We start from the raw sequence: 17,905 nt of genomic DNA, 5'->3' as shown, positions 1-17,905 counted from the left end.
TATTTGAGGGTTTTGTCCAGGAAACAAATTGAGAAATTACCAGACATATAAAATGCCTGGTATTTTCTAATTAGGTAAGTTTTATTATAATTAGGTGTATCAGTCCTTACATGCAAACTGCCTGGCTGGTAGATGTGCTCATACTGCGTGAGTGTGTCTACCAGCCAGGCAGTTCGCAACTACTCGAGGGAGGGTATGTGTGTGTGGGGGGGCAAAATGGAATCCCCGGGGCTGGACTCGCTCGTGTGCCAGGATCTGCATGTGCCCGGGTCAGTCCTGATCTCCCCTGACCAGCCCCGCTGCCCCCGTCCAGCCCTGCTTCTGGCAGCTGGGTCTCCTGTCCTCTTCCTCCTGATCTCCCCTGGCCAACCCCCCGCCTGCGACCAGACCTAATTCCGCTGCCTGCCCTCCCCGATCTACGCCGGACAGCCCCACTGCCCTTAACCCTGCTTCCACCGCTGCCCACCTCCCCTCCCCCCACATCTCCGCAGGACAGCCCTGCTGCCCCCAACCCTGCTTCCCAGCAGCAGGTTTCCCCCACACAAACACCTCCTTCCAGCTCGCCCCGCTCTGCTCCCCTCCTGGCAGCCACGCTGAGGTCCGGTATTTTTTTCCCATACCAGGCTGCGGCCCATATTTTGGAAAACGCTGGGCTAGAAGATACATTCTAGAAAATTGCTGGGTTGGGAGGGGGGTCCATTTTCTGCTGGTTCGGGAAGGGGACAAGATCCGTATTTTGCTGTGTATTCGGGTAATGTATTCTGTGCAGGACTGCAGGGTGAAGTGCAATGTGTTGTCTGTATTTGGGGAGAGTGCACAATATGATGGGTACATTTGGGGGATGCACTGTGTGCTGCATTGGAGACAAGGTGCAATGAGCTGTGTATATTTTACAGTGTTGTCTTCAAGTCCAAGTCAAGTCTCAAGTCACTACAGTTCAAGTCGAGTCTCAAGTTTTAATTTAAAAAATGTCAAGTCACTTTTGTACAAGCCATCAATATTGGCATTTTCGGACAATTTTTTCACCAAGTCGATTTAACAAAATTAGCACGTCTCAAGTCACAAACAATGAACCAGAGTCAAGTCACCTAGGCGACTTAAGTCCGACTCGAGTTCAAGTTGTGGGACACGAGTCAACAACTCTGATATTTGAGGGTGCACTGTGTGCTGGACTGGGAGGAGGGAGCAATGTGCCGTGGATATTTGGGGGTGCACTTTGTGGTGGATTGGAAACAAGGTGCAATGAGTTGTGCGTATCTGGTGCGTGCACGCTACGCTGGCTCGGGCAGGCGTAACTCTCCCTCCTCTGGCTGAGGCTCCAGCCTGGTTCCCTCACTGGAGGACGGGAGGGATTTGCAGCTCGCACTCCTCAGACACACCCCCACGCACAGGCATTCCCTGGCTGGCCGCCACTCAGTGACACGCAGCCCCGCCCCCCTTTTCCCGTGCTGACCTTTCCCCTAGTTTCCAGCGGATGGCTGAGGCTCAGCCACCGCCGCTGCGAACATGCCCACGCTGAGTCCTCCCCGCTGTCAGGCAGGCTGCACGCCCCGATCACGCCGGCCGAGGCCGCCCATTGGTCCGGCGCCGGCCAGGCTGGGCTGCGATTGGTGGGGAGCTGCCTGCTCCTTCCTCCCCCGGCTGCTTGGTGCACGGAGTATCTGGCGTGTCTCTCCCCCCCACCCCCACCAGCGCCTGGGCTGCTTCACAGCCGGCCCGCGGGCGGGGGAGGAGGAGGCGGCGCTGGCTGCTGCCTTTGTCACATCGCTGCTGCCTGCAGGAGCCTCGCCATGCCCGGCTCGGAGAGGGGAGATGCCCCCGCTGTGAGTACCCGACCGGCAGCCCCGGGCTGTTTTGTGGGGCGGGGCGGCTGCAGGCGGAAAGCGGGGCGTCGGGGGTGCCCGGCTTCTCACCCTTGCGGCCGCGCTCTGCCCTAGGGCTTGCCCCTGCCCAGACGCCAGAGTGATGGGCGCGTCGCGCCCGCCTGAGATGCGGGGCTCTCCCCGTCGGGCGCTGCACGCAGCAAGTCGGAGCACCTGCTGGTAGTGGCGCTCAGCCGAGCCTGGGGACCGCTGCTGCTGGCCACGGGAGTGGCCGGGCGGGGGGGGCACGGGGCGAATCCCCGCGTGGGTTTGGATGGGAGCCCGGCCTCCCCTTCCCAGCGCCCCCGCGCTCGCACCGCTGCCGGCGGCGTGGGGAGAAGGGGCCGCGGACCCAGACAGAGCCACGGAGCTGTCCCTGCGCTGGAGGGGGCGGGCGGGGGAGTGCAGGGCTGCGCATTGCGCCCCCAGCCCGGGTTCAGACGCGCCCGCCACAAGCCTGGCGCTAGCTGCCGAGCCCGTGCGCCGCTCGCATTCCCGGCGCTATTTTGATGCATCACGTTGCCTCCGAGTTATATTTAGAGTGGGCGGTGGCGGCTGCCCCGCGGGTGGGGAGAAGCCCCGCCATCCCCATTCCCGCCCCTCTGGGGGTGGGGCTTCCCTTCCTGCCTCGGTCCTGCCGAGCAGGCGGCGACCCCCCCGCATGTCGGGCGAGCCAACGGGGCTGGGCAGCATCGGCCTGGCCCCGGGCAGCCTCCAGTCTCGTGGCGCTGCTGCTCCGCCAAAAGCGCCGCTGCCAGCTCGCCCGCTGTTTGCAGGCGCCGACTTCCTCTGCAGCGCGTGCGCGCCGCGGGGTGATTTCAGGACAAGCTTTCGGGCTCCTCTCGGCGCCGGCTGTGAGCTTCACCCGGGCTCGCCACTTTCACTGCTCGAGCGCAGCCCGGTTCCGGGAAATCGCTCTCGTGTAGCACCGGAACCTTGTGTCTGGTGTGGCTGCAGCGCTTTGGAAGGCTATTTCTTGGGTAGAATGTGGTGACTTTGAAGGAGCTGCCTGTCTCCTGTGTCTGCATGTGTTTGCCCAGAGCCCAGCACGGTGGGAAATTTAATGTTCAGAGCAGTTTGGCTGTTTACGGACTCCTTAAACTGGATTTTTTTAAAACCTTGAGGCATCCTTTAAATCGAGATGATTTGTCAGGTGGATGAGTATTCTAGAGATTTGATAAATGCCTGATTTTCAGATCCCTCCTACTTAATGTTTGTGCCACCCACGTTGTGTAAACATTGTGCATTATGTACACAGTTGTATATCTGCATGGCACTAGGGACCTAGTAAAATTAATGGCAAAGTCTCATTGACTTTCAATATAATGCCATCTAATCTGATTTAAGTTTTTTTTTTATTAATAGGAACTATCATTGCAGTATCTAAACATGGTCCCTAACAATTAATAATCTAAAGGCTTGATTCTGCTTTCCTCACACAACCACTGCTCTAGTTGATTTTGTTTAGTGCTTTAGATGTTCAAGAATTGGAGGAGTGGACCCTTTTGTTATTACTCATTTTATATGAGGGAAAGGGAATATAAGTGTTAGAGCAACAACTTGTGGCTGTTAGGGTTATTACAGCACACACAGTGAACATTTGCAAAACTTGTTTCCATTTTCAGTGAAGAAAAGGTCAGGGTTTTTAGCCTTCCCCCTCCCAGTACAATAATGCAGTATTTGCTTATGTAAACAAGTTTATTTTTGGGTTACTCTCCCATACCAAAATTCCCTAATAATATCTGCCTCATATACAGTATAGTGCAATGACGCAAACAGCTGTGTTGCTGTAAACTCTCTAATGTAGTGGCTCTTAGCTGACAGGAAAGCATTCTGCTCTCAGCTTAACAACTCCATCCCCTCTGCAAGCAGGTATCTGTGGGAGAAGTGCCACTCTGGTACTTACGTTAGTGTAATTTATGTCGTTCAGGTGGGTGATTCATTCGCACCCTCAGTAATAAAGTCCACATAATCTGTAGTATGGATGTAACCTGAGTTGGCAGCAGACTTATGTTTGGAATTTGGGAGTCCTTGACTCTGTACTTATCTCATGTTTCTAAAGTATAGTAAATATTAGAGTGATGATAAATAAAACCCTCAAATAAAGCCAGAAAATGGCCCTCACTAAACAAAGAGGGAGTGGAGTCATTTTGTGTGTGTCTGTATCTGTGTGTGCTGAACATCTTTATTCAGAACAACAACATAATCCAAGAAAGTTAGTTTGGACATTTGAGCTGCCTGTGTCAGTTCCTTTGCAGTGAGTCATTCTTCTTCTGCAAAGCTATTTGGAGTTGGAGAGGAGGAAGATAAGATGTAGTCTGGGGAAGGAGGGGAAGATTTGCATATTGAATAACTGAGTTGTTTTTTAAAAAACCCTTGTATTGGACATATGATGAGTTTCAAGAGACCTTTGTTATAAACAAACAATATGTGAGCTGTGGTAATTATGTTTTCGACTTATCCTAACAGCTAATGATCTGATTGTCTTTAGGTTGACTTTGTGGACCTATATGAATCTATACGGGAAAGACAGCGTCATGACAGCGAAAGATCTACATGTAGCACCTTAGAGCAGAATGACATAGAAGCAGTGGAGGCACTTGTTTGTATGAGCTCCTGGGGTCAAAGATCACAGAAAAGTGACCCATTAAAGATAAGGCCACTGACACCCATCTCAGATTCAGGTGACTTCACAATGCATGCTGAAGCTGCCTCTGAATTACCAAAGGATTATCACTTTTTGTCTACACTGGTAAGAAGAAAACTAATTCAAAATGAATATGCATGGCTACAGATACGTTTATATTATTACTAATCTGTCCTCATTATATTGGTTAACTTTTTTGTATTTGGGGAGAGAGCAATATCTTTGTTTTTTAAATATTGGTTACTGTCAAAAGTAATTTTAGCTGCCTAACTTTTCTGTTTATGGAAACAACAAATTGTCTGGTAATACTTTGTTAGTCTTTAAAGTGCTACCAGACTATTTGTTGTTTTTTAAAGTTTTTCCTATTACAGACTAACTTGGCTACCCCTCTGAAGCTTTTGTCTGCTTGTGTAATTACTATTTGCATCTAAAGTATGCATTTCTCAGTTTGGATAATTCCACCATCTCTTTGGCAATAGATATGATGATACAAACAAAATGTTTTGATCTTCTATTTAAATCTCAAGTAGAAAAATTTTGTTCAGGTGTTCATTTTAACTGATGTCCTGGGAAAGCTTGTTTGGATAGTTTATTATAGGTTTCTCCTGGGTATTTTGAGTAAGAGGATTGCATAGTGAAGCTCAGTGACTCTGTATTGATTTACCTGCAAAGGTAATACAAAAAAATAATTATTGGATTGAAGAACAAATGTTAGACACTACGATAAAACATAAAAACAAGTTGAAATTTAACTTGCCACTTCATTCCCTGGGCCTGTGTGTTTGGACATGCAGCTGATGATTTCTCAAAGTTCTGGTCCATTTCAGATGACAGTTGATTCTCAGGTAGCTGGGAATGAAGTAGAAGCAGACTGTGCAGAACTTCAAGACAGAAGCAGACTGTGAAGAACTTCAAAAAGATCTCACAAAACTGAGTGATTGGGCAACAAAATGGCAAATGAAGTTTAATGTGGATAAGTGTAAAGTAATGCACGCTGGAAATAATAACCCCAACTATACATATATTATGATGGGGGCTAATTTGGCTATGACAAATCAGGAAATAGATCATGGCGTTATCGTGGATAGTTCTCTGAAAACTTCCACACGGTGTGCAGCGGCGGTCAAAAAGGCAAATAGAATGTTAGGAATTATTAAGAAAGGGATAGAAAATGAGACACAGAATATCTTACTGCCCCTGTATAAAACTATGGTACGCCCACATCTTGAGTACTGTGTACAGATGTGGTCTCCTCACCTCAAAAAGATATTTTGGCCTTGGAAAGGGTTCAGGAAATGGCAACTAAAATGACCAGGGGTTTGGAACATGTCCCATATGAGGAGAGGCCAAAGTGACTGGGACTTTTCAGTTTGGAAAAGAGGAGACTGAGGGGGGATATGATAGAGGTATATAAAATCATGAGTGGTGTGGAGAGGGTGAATAAAGAAAAGTTATTCATTAGTTCCCATAATATAAGGACTAGAGGACACCAAATGAAATTAATGGGTATCAGGTTTAAAACTAATAAAAGAAAGTTCTTCTTCAGACAGCGTGTAGTCAACCTGTGGAACTCCTTGATAGAGGAGGCTGTGAAGGCTAGAACTATAACAAAATTTAAAGAGAAGCTAGATAATTTCATGGAGTTTAGGTCCATAAAAGGCTATTAGGCAGGGGGTAGGAATGGTGTGCCTGGCCTCTGTTTGTCAGTGGCTGGAGACAGATGGCATGAGACAAATCGCTTGATCATTGTCTTTGGTCAACTCCCTCCGGGGCACGTGGTGCTGGCCACTGTTGGCAGACAGGCTACTGGGCTAGATGGACCTTTGATCTGACCCAGTGTGGCCATTCTTATGTTCTAATGGGTGACAGAGAATGGATCCCTTGATGGTTATCTGTTCTGCTTGTTCCCTCTAAAGCACCTGGCAGAGGCCACTGTCAGAAATGGGATACTGATCTAGATGGAACTTTGGTCTGACCCAGTATGGCCGTTCTTATGTTTGTTATGTAGGTATTGTTGCAGTTGATATAAAAAAAAACTGAAGAAAAGCCAATTTGCTTAAATCTTTCAGAGTGTTAAGGACTTTGGTCTTAGTTCATTTGTAGAATAAAAGTTTACTGGATAAGACAGTCTTCCTCCTCCATTGGGCAGTCATCACCCCCTCTCTATCTTAGGTCATATTCCCATCTCCCAACAGTAGCTGCAACAGGGGAGGGAAGAGTGAGAAATGGCTGAAGAAGAGAGGGGAGAGCAGTTCCAATCACATCAATTCCAAGATGAGCTACCAGCTGGTAGAATAATAATTAATAAAAGGTTTAGGTCTCTGTGCAAATCTGCAATTAAGCAGGGATAATGTCACTATGAACCACTGCCCTATTTTCTAAGAACAGTGAACTGCATGTAAATAGATGCGTCCATTATCTGAGGAGTGAAAATGGGCATTGGAACCTAAAAAGCTGACACATGCAGTATTGAAGGATGACATCTGTGTCACTGTTCGCATGATGCTAGCAAGCTTTGCCCTTTCCAGAAGGGCTACTCGATAAGAAGTTAATGTTTTGGTCATAGCTTCCTAAAAGATGTCTTTAGACTCTTGATAACACTCTAGATTTGTGGTGTCCAATATGCTGGCCACTAGCCACATGTGGCTATTTGGCTGGTTGAATGTGGCTATTTGTCCAGTTGAGTGTGGCTAGTTCGCTATAGCAGTAACTGGCTGGACACCACGGCTCTAGATCTTCATCATGTGTTCTTTATTTTTAAAGTAAGGTTAATAACTAGTATACAAACACATTACTGTTTTTCTTTTATTTTTCTAGTGTATGACCCCCCCTCACAGCCCTGATTTTGTTGAGCCATCAACTACAATGCTCCTTTCTTCACAAGTTACTTATTCCAAACCAAGAACAGTCACAACAAATACACCTGTTTGTGTAGTCACCCCTACAAACTGTGCATCCGCAATAGCCAAATCTTCTGTCATAAACATGGAGAGGCAATCCAGTCGGAAGTCAGCAATATCTGAACCACCTGCTCCTCAACCTTGCAGGGCAATGGCAACCAGCGTGATACGTCATACAGGCTATAGTTCCGCTTATCCCCACATTCCTGCAGTGCAGGTTAAAACAAAGGTGACTTCAGGTAATTGCAGTACTTCAACTGACTGGTGTGAAGCACAAGACGAAAGACATTCCAGACTTTCTGAGGACATGATTACAGCTGATGGTTTAATTACTGATACTTCACCAGTACCTCAGCCTTATTTGCATAACTCTAGTTGCAATGCTACTAATAAAGGGCAACAGCCAATACGACCTGTTTCACCACAGACTTCTTTACCAAAGAATTGTGACAACTACCTACCAAAAAAAGCCACTCAGCTGCTACCTGCCCCTGTTTCAAATCCCCAAGTCATCTGCCAAATGATTCCTTTTAGCAGGCAAAGAAGTATGATTTCTGCCTTTATAAAACCCCCTACGCAGACTGTCGCGACTACTGTCCAGCCTATTTTACCCCAAACAGCCTCAGTTTCTCAGCCTGTTCTCATGGGACCTTCTGTGCCTCAGGGTACTGTCATGTTGGTTCTTCCACAGACTGCTGTTGCTCAGACACCACAGTGCCAACAAACTGTAATGACTGTTGGAAACACCAAGCTATTGCCTCTTGCTCCTGCACCAGTTTTTCTCTCTTCTGGTCAAAGCTGTGCACCTCAAATGGACTTCTCAAGAAGGAGAAATTATGTTTGTAACTTCCCAGGCTGCAGGAAAACATACTTCAAAAGTTCCCACCTCAAAGCCCATCTTCGTACTCACACTGGTGCGTATGAAGGGCAACTGCTTTATTACAAGAAAATACATTGTATGGTTGGAAGAATGTTGTTCTGCATTTTGATTCTGAGAGGGGCAAGTGGGTGGCATGGAAAACTTCCCACGTGTTGTGGGAGAGTAGAGGATAATCTTCAAGGACAGACAGAAAAGGGACAATTTTTTTTCCTGTAACCTAGACCACAGATTAACTTCATTGACATAAGTGGAATTGCTCATAGTACCATTTCAAACAAAACTTAGCCCAAAATATTTTTTTAAACTTGAAGGCTGTGTGTGTCTACATTGGCGGGGAATTCTTGCGTAAGAACACTGATGTTCTAATGTGTGAAATCAGTGCTTCTTGCACAAGAACTATGATGTTCCTGCTCAGGAAAAAACCCTCTTGTGCAAGAAAGCCCAGTGGCTAAAATGGCCATCTGAGCTTTCTTGCACAAGAGAGCGTCTACACTGGCACGGATGCTTTTGCGCAAAAGCACATGCCAGTGTAGATGCTCTCTTGCGCAAATACTTTAACGTAAAAACTCTTGCGTTAAAAGTATTTGCGCAAAATCTTGCCAATGTAGCCGTAGCCGAAGTGTGCTGCATTTAATATGATCTGAAGGAATTACATAAACCAATTTTTTTGGGCGGTGTTAGTTATGGCACATCATATACTACAAGCTGTTTTTGTATCTGTCATTTTTGTTTCATCATGCTATTCATAACAGACTCTACTTCATATACCTGTTAAGATAGCAGGGAATGGTATATTTTTTTTCTAGTTTTTTGCATTATGACCTAAGCTCCTTAGCTGCATGGCCAAGCAACTGCACAACTGCCTTAGAAGCCTCATGCAAAGGCTCAAAGCAGCCACACAGAGTACTGCCTCAGCCTGCTAGCTCTGGCATTGAGCTGCCATAGCTAAGGCAGAAACACCCCTCCCCACTGGTATAGTGGGTTCCTGAGCTATCCTGATGCAGTTCAGGCTGGCCCAGGGATCAGGGCAGTGTGCTTTAAAGCTTATATTTTGGCTGGCTTGAAAAGAAACTGTACATCCCCTGTAGTGTGATGATGATTGCAGCATGAGTCTCAGGAGCTTGTGTACACTGGCCTAACCATGACCTTTGACTAGAAAATAACCAGCAGAAGGCCAAGGGGGAACAATAGATGATCTTCTCCTGCTCCCCATTACTCCTGCTTTGAGAGAGCCCTTAATATGTAAAAATGTTTTTTAGTGCTTCCTTCTTGAATGGTGTAAACATTTTTCAGATCTATCTGTAAGTGTATTTTGGATATCAAACCTTATATCTCTGGCCAAAAGTGAGTAATAGATCACTTGCTATTAGAATAGCTCTAAAATTGTGTGCTTGTGTAACTATTAAACTCCTAGATAGTAATAAGAAACTAGCAATGGTAATGTTAAAACTCTGAGCATGCACATACATTCCTTGAGCACCCAAAATGATCATGGAAACCAATGGGGATTTTAGATTGTGAAAGGAATCATCCCTTGCATTAATTGTGTTACATTTTATGACTTGTGTGGCATGTAACCTGTGTTTGGAATTGATGAATTGCCCAAATCAAATGATAAACATAGCTCAGCAAATGATGCAAAATATTAGTAATTATGTTCTTAATAGTTGTTAGAAATTGAATTGCTATGTTCTTTTGAAGAATTGAGCATCTTATTATGACACTGGCATCAAATTCAAGATGTTATTTTAGGTTATTGTATGATATGACATGGCCTCTTATTTCCAATAGTGTTGTTAGAGGGGTTAATGTCTCAAAATTTATGGTAAAAAGATATTGTAGATATATGAACAAATATTTTCCTCTAAACTCTGAATTGTTTGGTAACATTTTTTTTTAAATGTTGTTGAATCAGAAAATTAAGAAAAGCAATACATGTATTATTGTCTAAGCAGGGATTCTCAAATTGGAGGTCATGATCTGTCAGGAGGTTATAAGTTATTACGTGGCAGGGAGGTTGGCAAACTCTCTGCCTCCACCTCCAACCCCTGCATTTTATCCAGCATTTACAATAGTATTAAATATTAAAGTCTTTTTAATTTATAAGGGAGGGGAGTCGCACTCAGAGGCTTGCTATGTGAAACAAGTAATCAGTACAGAAGTTTGAGAACCATTGGTCTAAAACCACAATACAGCAGCTACATAAGCACATGTTTAATCTTATGGAATTACTCACATGCATAAAGTTAAATATGAACATAAGTGGCTGCAAGGCTAGAGTTTGAATTATTAATTCTTAAAACCATGCTCTGTTTCTATCAGCACAAATAAACTTTTGTTTTGCTTTTCCCCATATCTAATTAGGAGAAAAACCTTTCACCTGTAACTGGGAAGGCTGTGACAAAAAGTTTGCCCGTTCAGATGAACTTTCTCGCCACCGAAGAACTCATACAGGAGAGAAGAAGTTCGCTTGTCCTGTGTGTGACCGTCGTTTCATGCGCAGTGATCACTTGACAAAACATGCACGTCGTCATATGACTACAAAGAAAATACCCAGTTGGCAGGCAGAAATTGGCAAACTGAACAGAATTGCTACAGCCGAGAAAAGTAAAAGTGGTGGTGCATTGAGCATGATTATCCCCATGCCAGCCTCTGCCCAAGTGAGCTAGTTGGACAAAGAATCTGCTCTCAGAACTTTCTAGAAGTCAGGAAGAGCTACAGTGGTTAAAACCGAATTGACAGTGTCTTAATTTCTATTCATATTTGCCTCAATAGGGTGGAAAAGAGGTATGTAATTATTTTCTTCAGTTTAGGCTCTATTCATATGATATTTGAACTATTCATATGAACTCGACTGTGTGTCTCTTTTCTTTGGTTTCAATTTTATTCAAGAATTGGGTGGCATCCACACTCACCAGCACTTCAGGAAAGCAGAACTCTTTGGAAACAGATTAGGTACTAAAGTATTAAAAACAAAACCAACACGCACTTGAGTAACACTTGCTATTCATATTTGATACAAAGTGAAACAAGGTGATTTTTTTTAATGTTTTATATAGTAATATTTTCTATACAAAATACACTTTGTATTTATTCAGGTAGGGCTCAGCCTGCAGTCATTGAAATTACCTGCATAAGGAAAGATGTGCAAAATCAGGCCCTTTTTTAGAAACTGCTTTTCACTAATCCTCGAGAAACTTAATTTAAAACATTTTATAAACATATAACCCTTGGGTAACTCAGAATGTTTTGGAAGTTTACCCTGATCCATCAATCAGTTTGTACAGTTGAACCTTCATTCAGATGAGATTGCAGCAATGGGACTTAGAAACCTGTTGCCATTTGCAAAAAAAGTCTCTAGGAATAAAAATGTGCTTCTTGAAACCCACAAAAATTAATTAAATTAGGATCCTCAAAGGAAAAAGAAATTGCATTGAATGTGTTTCATAAATTCTGCTGTGGAAAGGCCGTGTGTGTGACTTGACGTGGAAGCTTAAAGGCGAGTGAGTGAGCTCCTGATTTAGTTTTTGATCTGACTGAACAAAGTTTGGGAAAACAAAACTATTCAATTGGGTGCACAGGTACAACTATTTCTGAAGAATTTTGCCACCAGTAAGCGATTTTTTTTTTACATAAGTCCTGCTGACATTAATGTACTGCTATTTACTGAAAACACAAAACTGGTAGATGGTGACAAAACAATGATTGTGTAGTAAACTGGATATCTCTTTGTGTATGTTCTCTGCTTTTAAAATTGTAGGGTGTTTTTATACAGCATTTAATTCTTGCACACCTAATAATGGATTATTCAAGACCAGTTTGTGTATCAAAATCATACCCCAAAATCTAATTTAAATATAGCCACTTGGTTAAACTGATGAGCCTCTTCTTACAGCAATGGTTCTCAAAGTGTGGTCTATGGACTACTAGTGGCCCATGACCATCTTACAGGTGAGCCATGGAGTTGAGGCTCCTCTCCCTCCCCTCTCCCCCCCCCCCCCCCCCCCGCAGCTAGGAACTTGTGCTGATGCTCCAGTCCCACAGCCCTCCCCATGATGTTGGAACACCAGAGCCAGTTTCCCTTTGTGGAGGCGAGAGGAGTGAGCCTTGTGGCTGGATCTGACTTGCAGAGGGAGGAAGTGACGCCATGCACTCCTGCTCTCCTTCTCCCCCATCTGGAGGAACAGCAGCCTAGGAAACCGCTCACCTGGAGGCTTTCCCTGCTGCTTCCATTGGATGGAATCATGGCCAGTGGAAGCAGGAGGGGTGGTGCCTGGGAGTGATGGGAGGACAGAGCCAGATAAATGCCCCCTCATGCCTAGACCTTGCATCTCCCTGATGCTGAGACCACGCATCCTCATCCCGCTTTCGTACCCTTGCTCCTGCCTGGATCTACCATCCCACCTGCTGCCCAGATTCCCCACCCTGCTCCTGCACTCTGTCTCCCGGTTAGACCCTCCACACTCACTCAGACCGATCCTACACCCAACCTCCCACCCAGATCCCACACCTCCACTTTGTCTTTTACCCATGTTGTCATAATGGGTGGTTGGCTGGTGGTCTGCAGAAAGGTCTGCATTGAGTGGAGTGAGCTATGGTTCAAAAAGTTTGAGACAGTCTTATGGCCTTATATTCCATACTATTTTGTGTGCAGAACCATTCATTCCTATTAACTGAAATATTCTCCCTGTGTAATGGACTTTTACATCAAAATATGTTGTGGCTAAGATGAACTGCAAAATTGCCACTTGCAAGATTGCTCTGTTGAAACTTTCTTTAGTAGCATAAAATAGGATTAACAAAATTAAATGTGTGTAGCTCAGTTAGATCACTCAACATCCATGTCAAGAAGAGAACACACACATTAACAAGCAAAGATGCTTGCTGTAGTGCTGAGATCAGACTTGTAACATCAGACATTTCATTAGTACCTAGAATAACTGGCTCTAGAACAGAATAAAAATAGCTCTCTGCCTAGCAGGTGCCTTCCTACGTCCAAATATTTCTGTTGTATAGGTTGATTCCTTGCGCAATGTGGCAACTTCTATTGCAAACATCTGTTAACATTAACTTTTTTATATAATATATATAAGGACTTTGCCTTCATCTGATTTATTTATTTTGAGTCTAAATTCTCTATCTTGAGCTGCCTTCTCCTTAAAGCATGGCTCTGATCTGAAACGAGGTAATATAAAATGGCATTTTCATACTCATCTGCTTCATGTTTATGCATTCAATTGCATCTGTCTGTTTACTGACAAAGTATATTTTTACTACCCTTTGCTCTTATGACTTTGGCAAACTCAACATAACTAATAGAGCAGGAGTTGTATTTGTTTTCTTTTTGCAAAATAATTGTTTATTAAGTTTGGTCTATTACACTTTTTAAAGCCCACTTAGCATCCATGTGGACCAATATTTCAGTTATTTGAAGCAAAATGAATGGATTTTCCTAATACTAGCAAATAATACATTGAAACTGTCAGCAGTATTCAGTTTTTAGAAGATACCTACATTTCCATATGACTTAAAATCAATAATTCGGAATGTGCTGTATATTGCACTTCTTCATTAGGCTAAAAACCTTGTTTTGTTGTGCAGTATGTTAGTCTGATTCTGCACTCCTATGGACTGGTGCAAACACACTGAAATAACTCATCTGAAGTCAGTGAAGCACATGTGTAAGAGCAGAATATGCTCCTGTTTTTCCATTTTTATGCCTCTGGTTATAGCTATTGGTAATTTTAAGATTATACTTAATTGAAACGTGTTCAGTGTACTGATTTTTATGCATATCCTTTAAAATGTCCAATCTTCGTTCATTTGACATTTATTATGATATTGATGACCGTCATGTATTCCTGGGGAAATTCTGTGCCACTGCACATGCACAGAATTTATGTTCTGCGCAGACCCTTTTATCACTGTGAAAAATATGTTCTGCTGGAAAGGTGCTGCAGCTTTTCTTTTTGTCCACTAGGAGACATTATGTGGCCAGAACAGAAAGCAACAGCAGAAGAGAAAGGACAGCTGCTGGATGAAGGGTCACAGGGTGGGGTTCAGAAGACCCTGTGTGGGCACAGACTGGGGCAAGGACTGAATGGGAGTGGGGATGCAATGGGGATGGTGGTGGCTGAGTGGTGGACAGGGTCACATGGAGCTTGGGGAGGGAGTGCAAGGACACTTGGGGGTTGGAGGGTGCAGAGACACATGGGGGGCAGGCAGATGTCCCTGACTGACTGAGAGAAGCTAGGGGTCAGCCAGCATCTGCATGGGGAAGACTCCCTAATAATACTTCTCTGCTCAAAAATGCCCAGTTTCACACTTTTCCCATTCACACCCAACAACCTTCCAAGTTCATACACAGGCTCCTTCCCTGCAATTACTACCTTCCCTCAACTCCTCAGTTATTCTTGAGTTTCCCAAGCCATTATTTTTCTTCTGGGGGGGGTGTGGGAAATATGTTTCTGTATTTAAATTACTTGTTACTCAAAGTTCTGTGTTAATATGACTAGTAAGGAATCTGTTAAAAATTCCTTGTTGTCTGTATTGTTACAGACACAATTCCTGACATTGATTTTGAAATAAATTACCAAAATAATTGAAACTGGTGTGATTTATATTGTTATTTTGACAAAATATGCAGAATTTTAAAGATTTTTGGTGCAGAATTCCCCCAGAAGTAATCATGTGCATTGATATATGTATGCAAATGTTTATATTTTTCACAGGGCTACACTAATTTCTCTTTTCGGTAACATGGATACTTAGATTATTACTCTTGTGCTTTTTGAGTACTGGCACTTAAGGAACAAGCTTAATTCCATTGGAAAAAATATTAGCTCTGCTCTTTATGCTCTAGGCAACAGAAGAGCAAAAAAATCTGTCTGTGGATTGTAGTGTGACTTAGTTAATTCTTTTACTTGACCCAGACATGCCATATCTTCAAAAACCTATTTTGGTAAACTGTTTTTTTAATTTGTCAAACTACTTTGATATTTTCCAGTCACAAAACAGTTTTGGAAACACCCTGTAATTAATTTTGTAGATGGTCTTTTTCTTTTGGTTGTCAGGAGAAAAAGATGCACAGAAGAGTGTGGGGGGGGAAAAATCTGCCTATAAATGTACAAGCCCCTGCATCCTATTTGCAATAAATCGATCTCCTCTTTATTAGGCATTATGGACAATTAGAAGTCAGCTGGAGCTGCGTGTGAGCATTAGACCCATGATCTGTGGAACCTAAGCCTGCAAAGAGCTTACTAGAGTGGAACAAATAATGGATTTTTTTGGTTTGGGGCTGAGTTTAAAAGTTTTAAGGCAAACCAAGCTAATTTTTTGAAAATTTTAATCATGCCAAGAAACTTGAGAAACTTTCATTTCAAATTGACTGAAACATTTCAGGTTAAGTCAAAATAATCTGTTTATATTTCTATTCATTTTGAGTATTTATTTTTAATTTGGCACTTTTGGGGTATTTTTCTCCTTTTTGTAATATTATTTTTTTTAAATTGACCAAATTTGATAATGAAATGCCATTTTGCTTCAAAATGGCAAGAAATAAATGTTTCTGGTTGGTTGAAATGACATTGACTTTTTCTACATAAAAATTTCAAGTTATTTGGGCTGAAACTGTGAAAATTTCACCCAAATTCGGGAATAGATTTTGAAGTGCTAAAAAAGCATTTTTGGTGAAGTTTCTGATGAAAATTTTCACCCCATACTAGGGCTGAATATATTCTGTGAGGTATTTGATGGCACTCAGACCACTGAGCCCCAAGAAAGCAAAATACTTTTAAAAACGTTCATGATTATGCCAAAATTTGAAACTTTCTTGCATAGTATGAGGTAATAGAAACAGAAAAATTAAGTCTTATTGGTGGATTAAACATGACCTGGTAAACTGTCCTAGTGCACTTTAATGCTGAGTCATTTTGTTCAATCTTTTTACTGTGAGCCTATAAATATATTTCTAAATAAATTTAAAATATTTCAACTGAAACTGTTTTTAACTTATTTAATAAAACTGTAATATGGCTTTATTTTTAAATCATAAATATTTGGAATTTGTGGGTTTTTAATGCTTGTTCAAGAACATGTAAAAGTAAAATAGATTAAATGTTGGCTCATCTACTGCATTTCTCTGCAAATGCAGGATTTTTTTCCTATTCTAGATCTTTCCAGTGCTTTATCCATTTATAAACAATTTCATAACCCTTCTTTTGTATTTGGTATATAGGTATGCAGTTCCTAATCAGTTGTGTCTTGTGTTTTGGAAGACTCTCCACATCCATTTAACAGGAGCCCTTAGATTTTATAAATACATTATCCTTGTATTTGTCAGTCATGCTGATAATCTGTAATGACACAAAAGTTGTGGACCTCCATTCCACATGAGATCAGTGCTGTAGGTCCAAATATCTAAATTTCATCCAGAATATTCAGATGCCATTCACTTTTATATTTAAACCAATAGAGGGACTTCAGTGTCATATTCCTGAGGATTTTCTCTAGTGAAAAGTAATCAGTATTCCAAGGCGGTATAGAAGTGTCACTGGTTTTTCCTTCCCTCTATACACTTATTCTGTGAAGACACTTTTGAACAGAATCTGGGCCTATCTTCTTTAGTAGTTGATGAAGCAAGAGTAGTCCAATGACATGGAAGAATTTTTCTGCTATTTTTCTACTCTGTTCTTCCCACCAACCAAATTGAAGCAACACTTATTTCTAGCTGAGTCACTTAAAAAGTCTGGTTTTGTCTTAAACCAGAGAACAATAATGTAGTAGAAGAAAACAGAAATCCACAAAGTAAGTTTAAAGCAAGGAAATACAGGCAGTGTTCTAAATTTAGCTCTTCACTGAAACCTCCTAAGGTTACGTCTACACTGGCAGCTTCTTGCGCAAGAACTGTTTTGCGGAAGAGTTCTTGCGCAAAAAGTCTTCTACAAGAGTGCGTCTACACTGTCATGTGCTTTTGTGCAAGAGCATCCATGGCAGTGTGGATGCTCTCTTGCGCAAGAAAGCTCTGATGGCCATTTTAACCATAGGGGCTTCTTGCGCAAGAAATTTATGTTGCCTGTCTACACTGCTCTCTTGTGGAAGAGCTTTTGCGCAACAGGGCTTATTTCTCATGCTGAGAGGAATAACTCTTCTGGAATAAGCCCTGTTTTACAATGCTATACTGTAAATTTACTTGCACAAGAATATGTGTGCAGTGTAGACAGCAGGCAAGTTTTTGTGCAAGAACAGCTGTTCTTGCTCAAGAAGTTGCCAGTGTAGACATAGCCCTATAGTAAAACCTTCAGGCTACGGCTACACTGCAGGCTTTTTGCGCAAGAAGCTTTTTGCGGAAGAGATCAAGTGTGTCTGGTATTTTTTTTAAGCCACCTGGTAACCCTAGCTGTAGCGAGGGAGGAAGATTGTACAAGCAGTAGGAAATTGTAATATGATAGCTATCTATTAAATCATGAATAGTGTAGTGAAGGTGAACAAGGAAGTGTTTGTATTCCCCTTTATATAAAAAGAACCAGGGGTAACTCAATTAAATGGATAGGAAGTTGATTTGAGATGTTAAATTTAGATTAATTAACTGAGTAGTTGATGGGATTTCCATCGACTA

At 42.7% G+C, this 17,905-nt stretch overlaps 1 protein-coding gene across 4 annotated transcripts; it reads left to right on the top strand.

Annotated features, from left to right (window-relative positions):
- Window positions 1-1,657: 1,657 nt before the first annotated feature.
- Window positions 1,658-15,615, top strand: KLF11 (KLF transcription factor 11). 4 transcript variants are annotated; one of them, XR_012902520.2, is made up of 5 exons: window positions 1,658-1,823; window positions 4,354-4,614; window positions 7,327-8,323; window positions 10,654-11,076; window positions 14,270-15,615. XR_012902520.2 is itself a non-coding variant. In XM_075923507.2 (4 exons), exons 1-4 carry the CDS (start codon window positions 1,791-1,793, stop codon window positions 10,956-10,958), a joined length of 1,596 nt encoding a protein of 531 aa, XP_075779622.1. In that variant the 5' UTR covers window positions 1,658-1,790; the 3' UTR covers window positions 10,959-15,615. The 4 variants fall into 4 exon arrangements, 3 of the variants coding, with proteins under 3 accessions (XP_075779622.1, XP_025040723.1, XP_075779623.1); XM_075923507.2 differs by having other exon boundaries at window positions 10,654-15,615; XM_025184938.3 differs by lacking the exon at window positions 1,658-1,823 and adding an exon at window positions 2,248-2,913 and having other exon boundaries at window positions 10,654-15,615.
- The last annotated feature ends 2,290 nt before the right edge of the window (window positions 15,616-17,905 follow it).

Source organism: Pelodiscus sinensis, chromosome 3, assembly GCF_052426305.1.
Source record: "Pelodiscus sinensis isolate ZL-2025 chromosome 3, ASM5242630v1, whole genome shotgun sequence".
Taxonomy (NCBI): domain Eukaryota; kingdom Metazoa; phylum Chordata; order Testudines; family Trionychidae; genus Pelodiscus; species Pelodiscus sinensis.
Note: the sequence above shows the minus strand (reverse complement) of the source record. Positions and strands in the feature narration are given on the sequence as shown.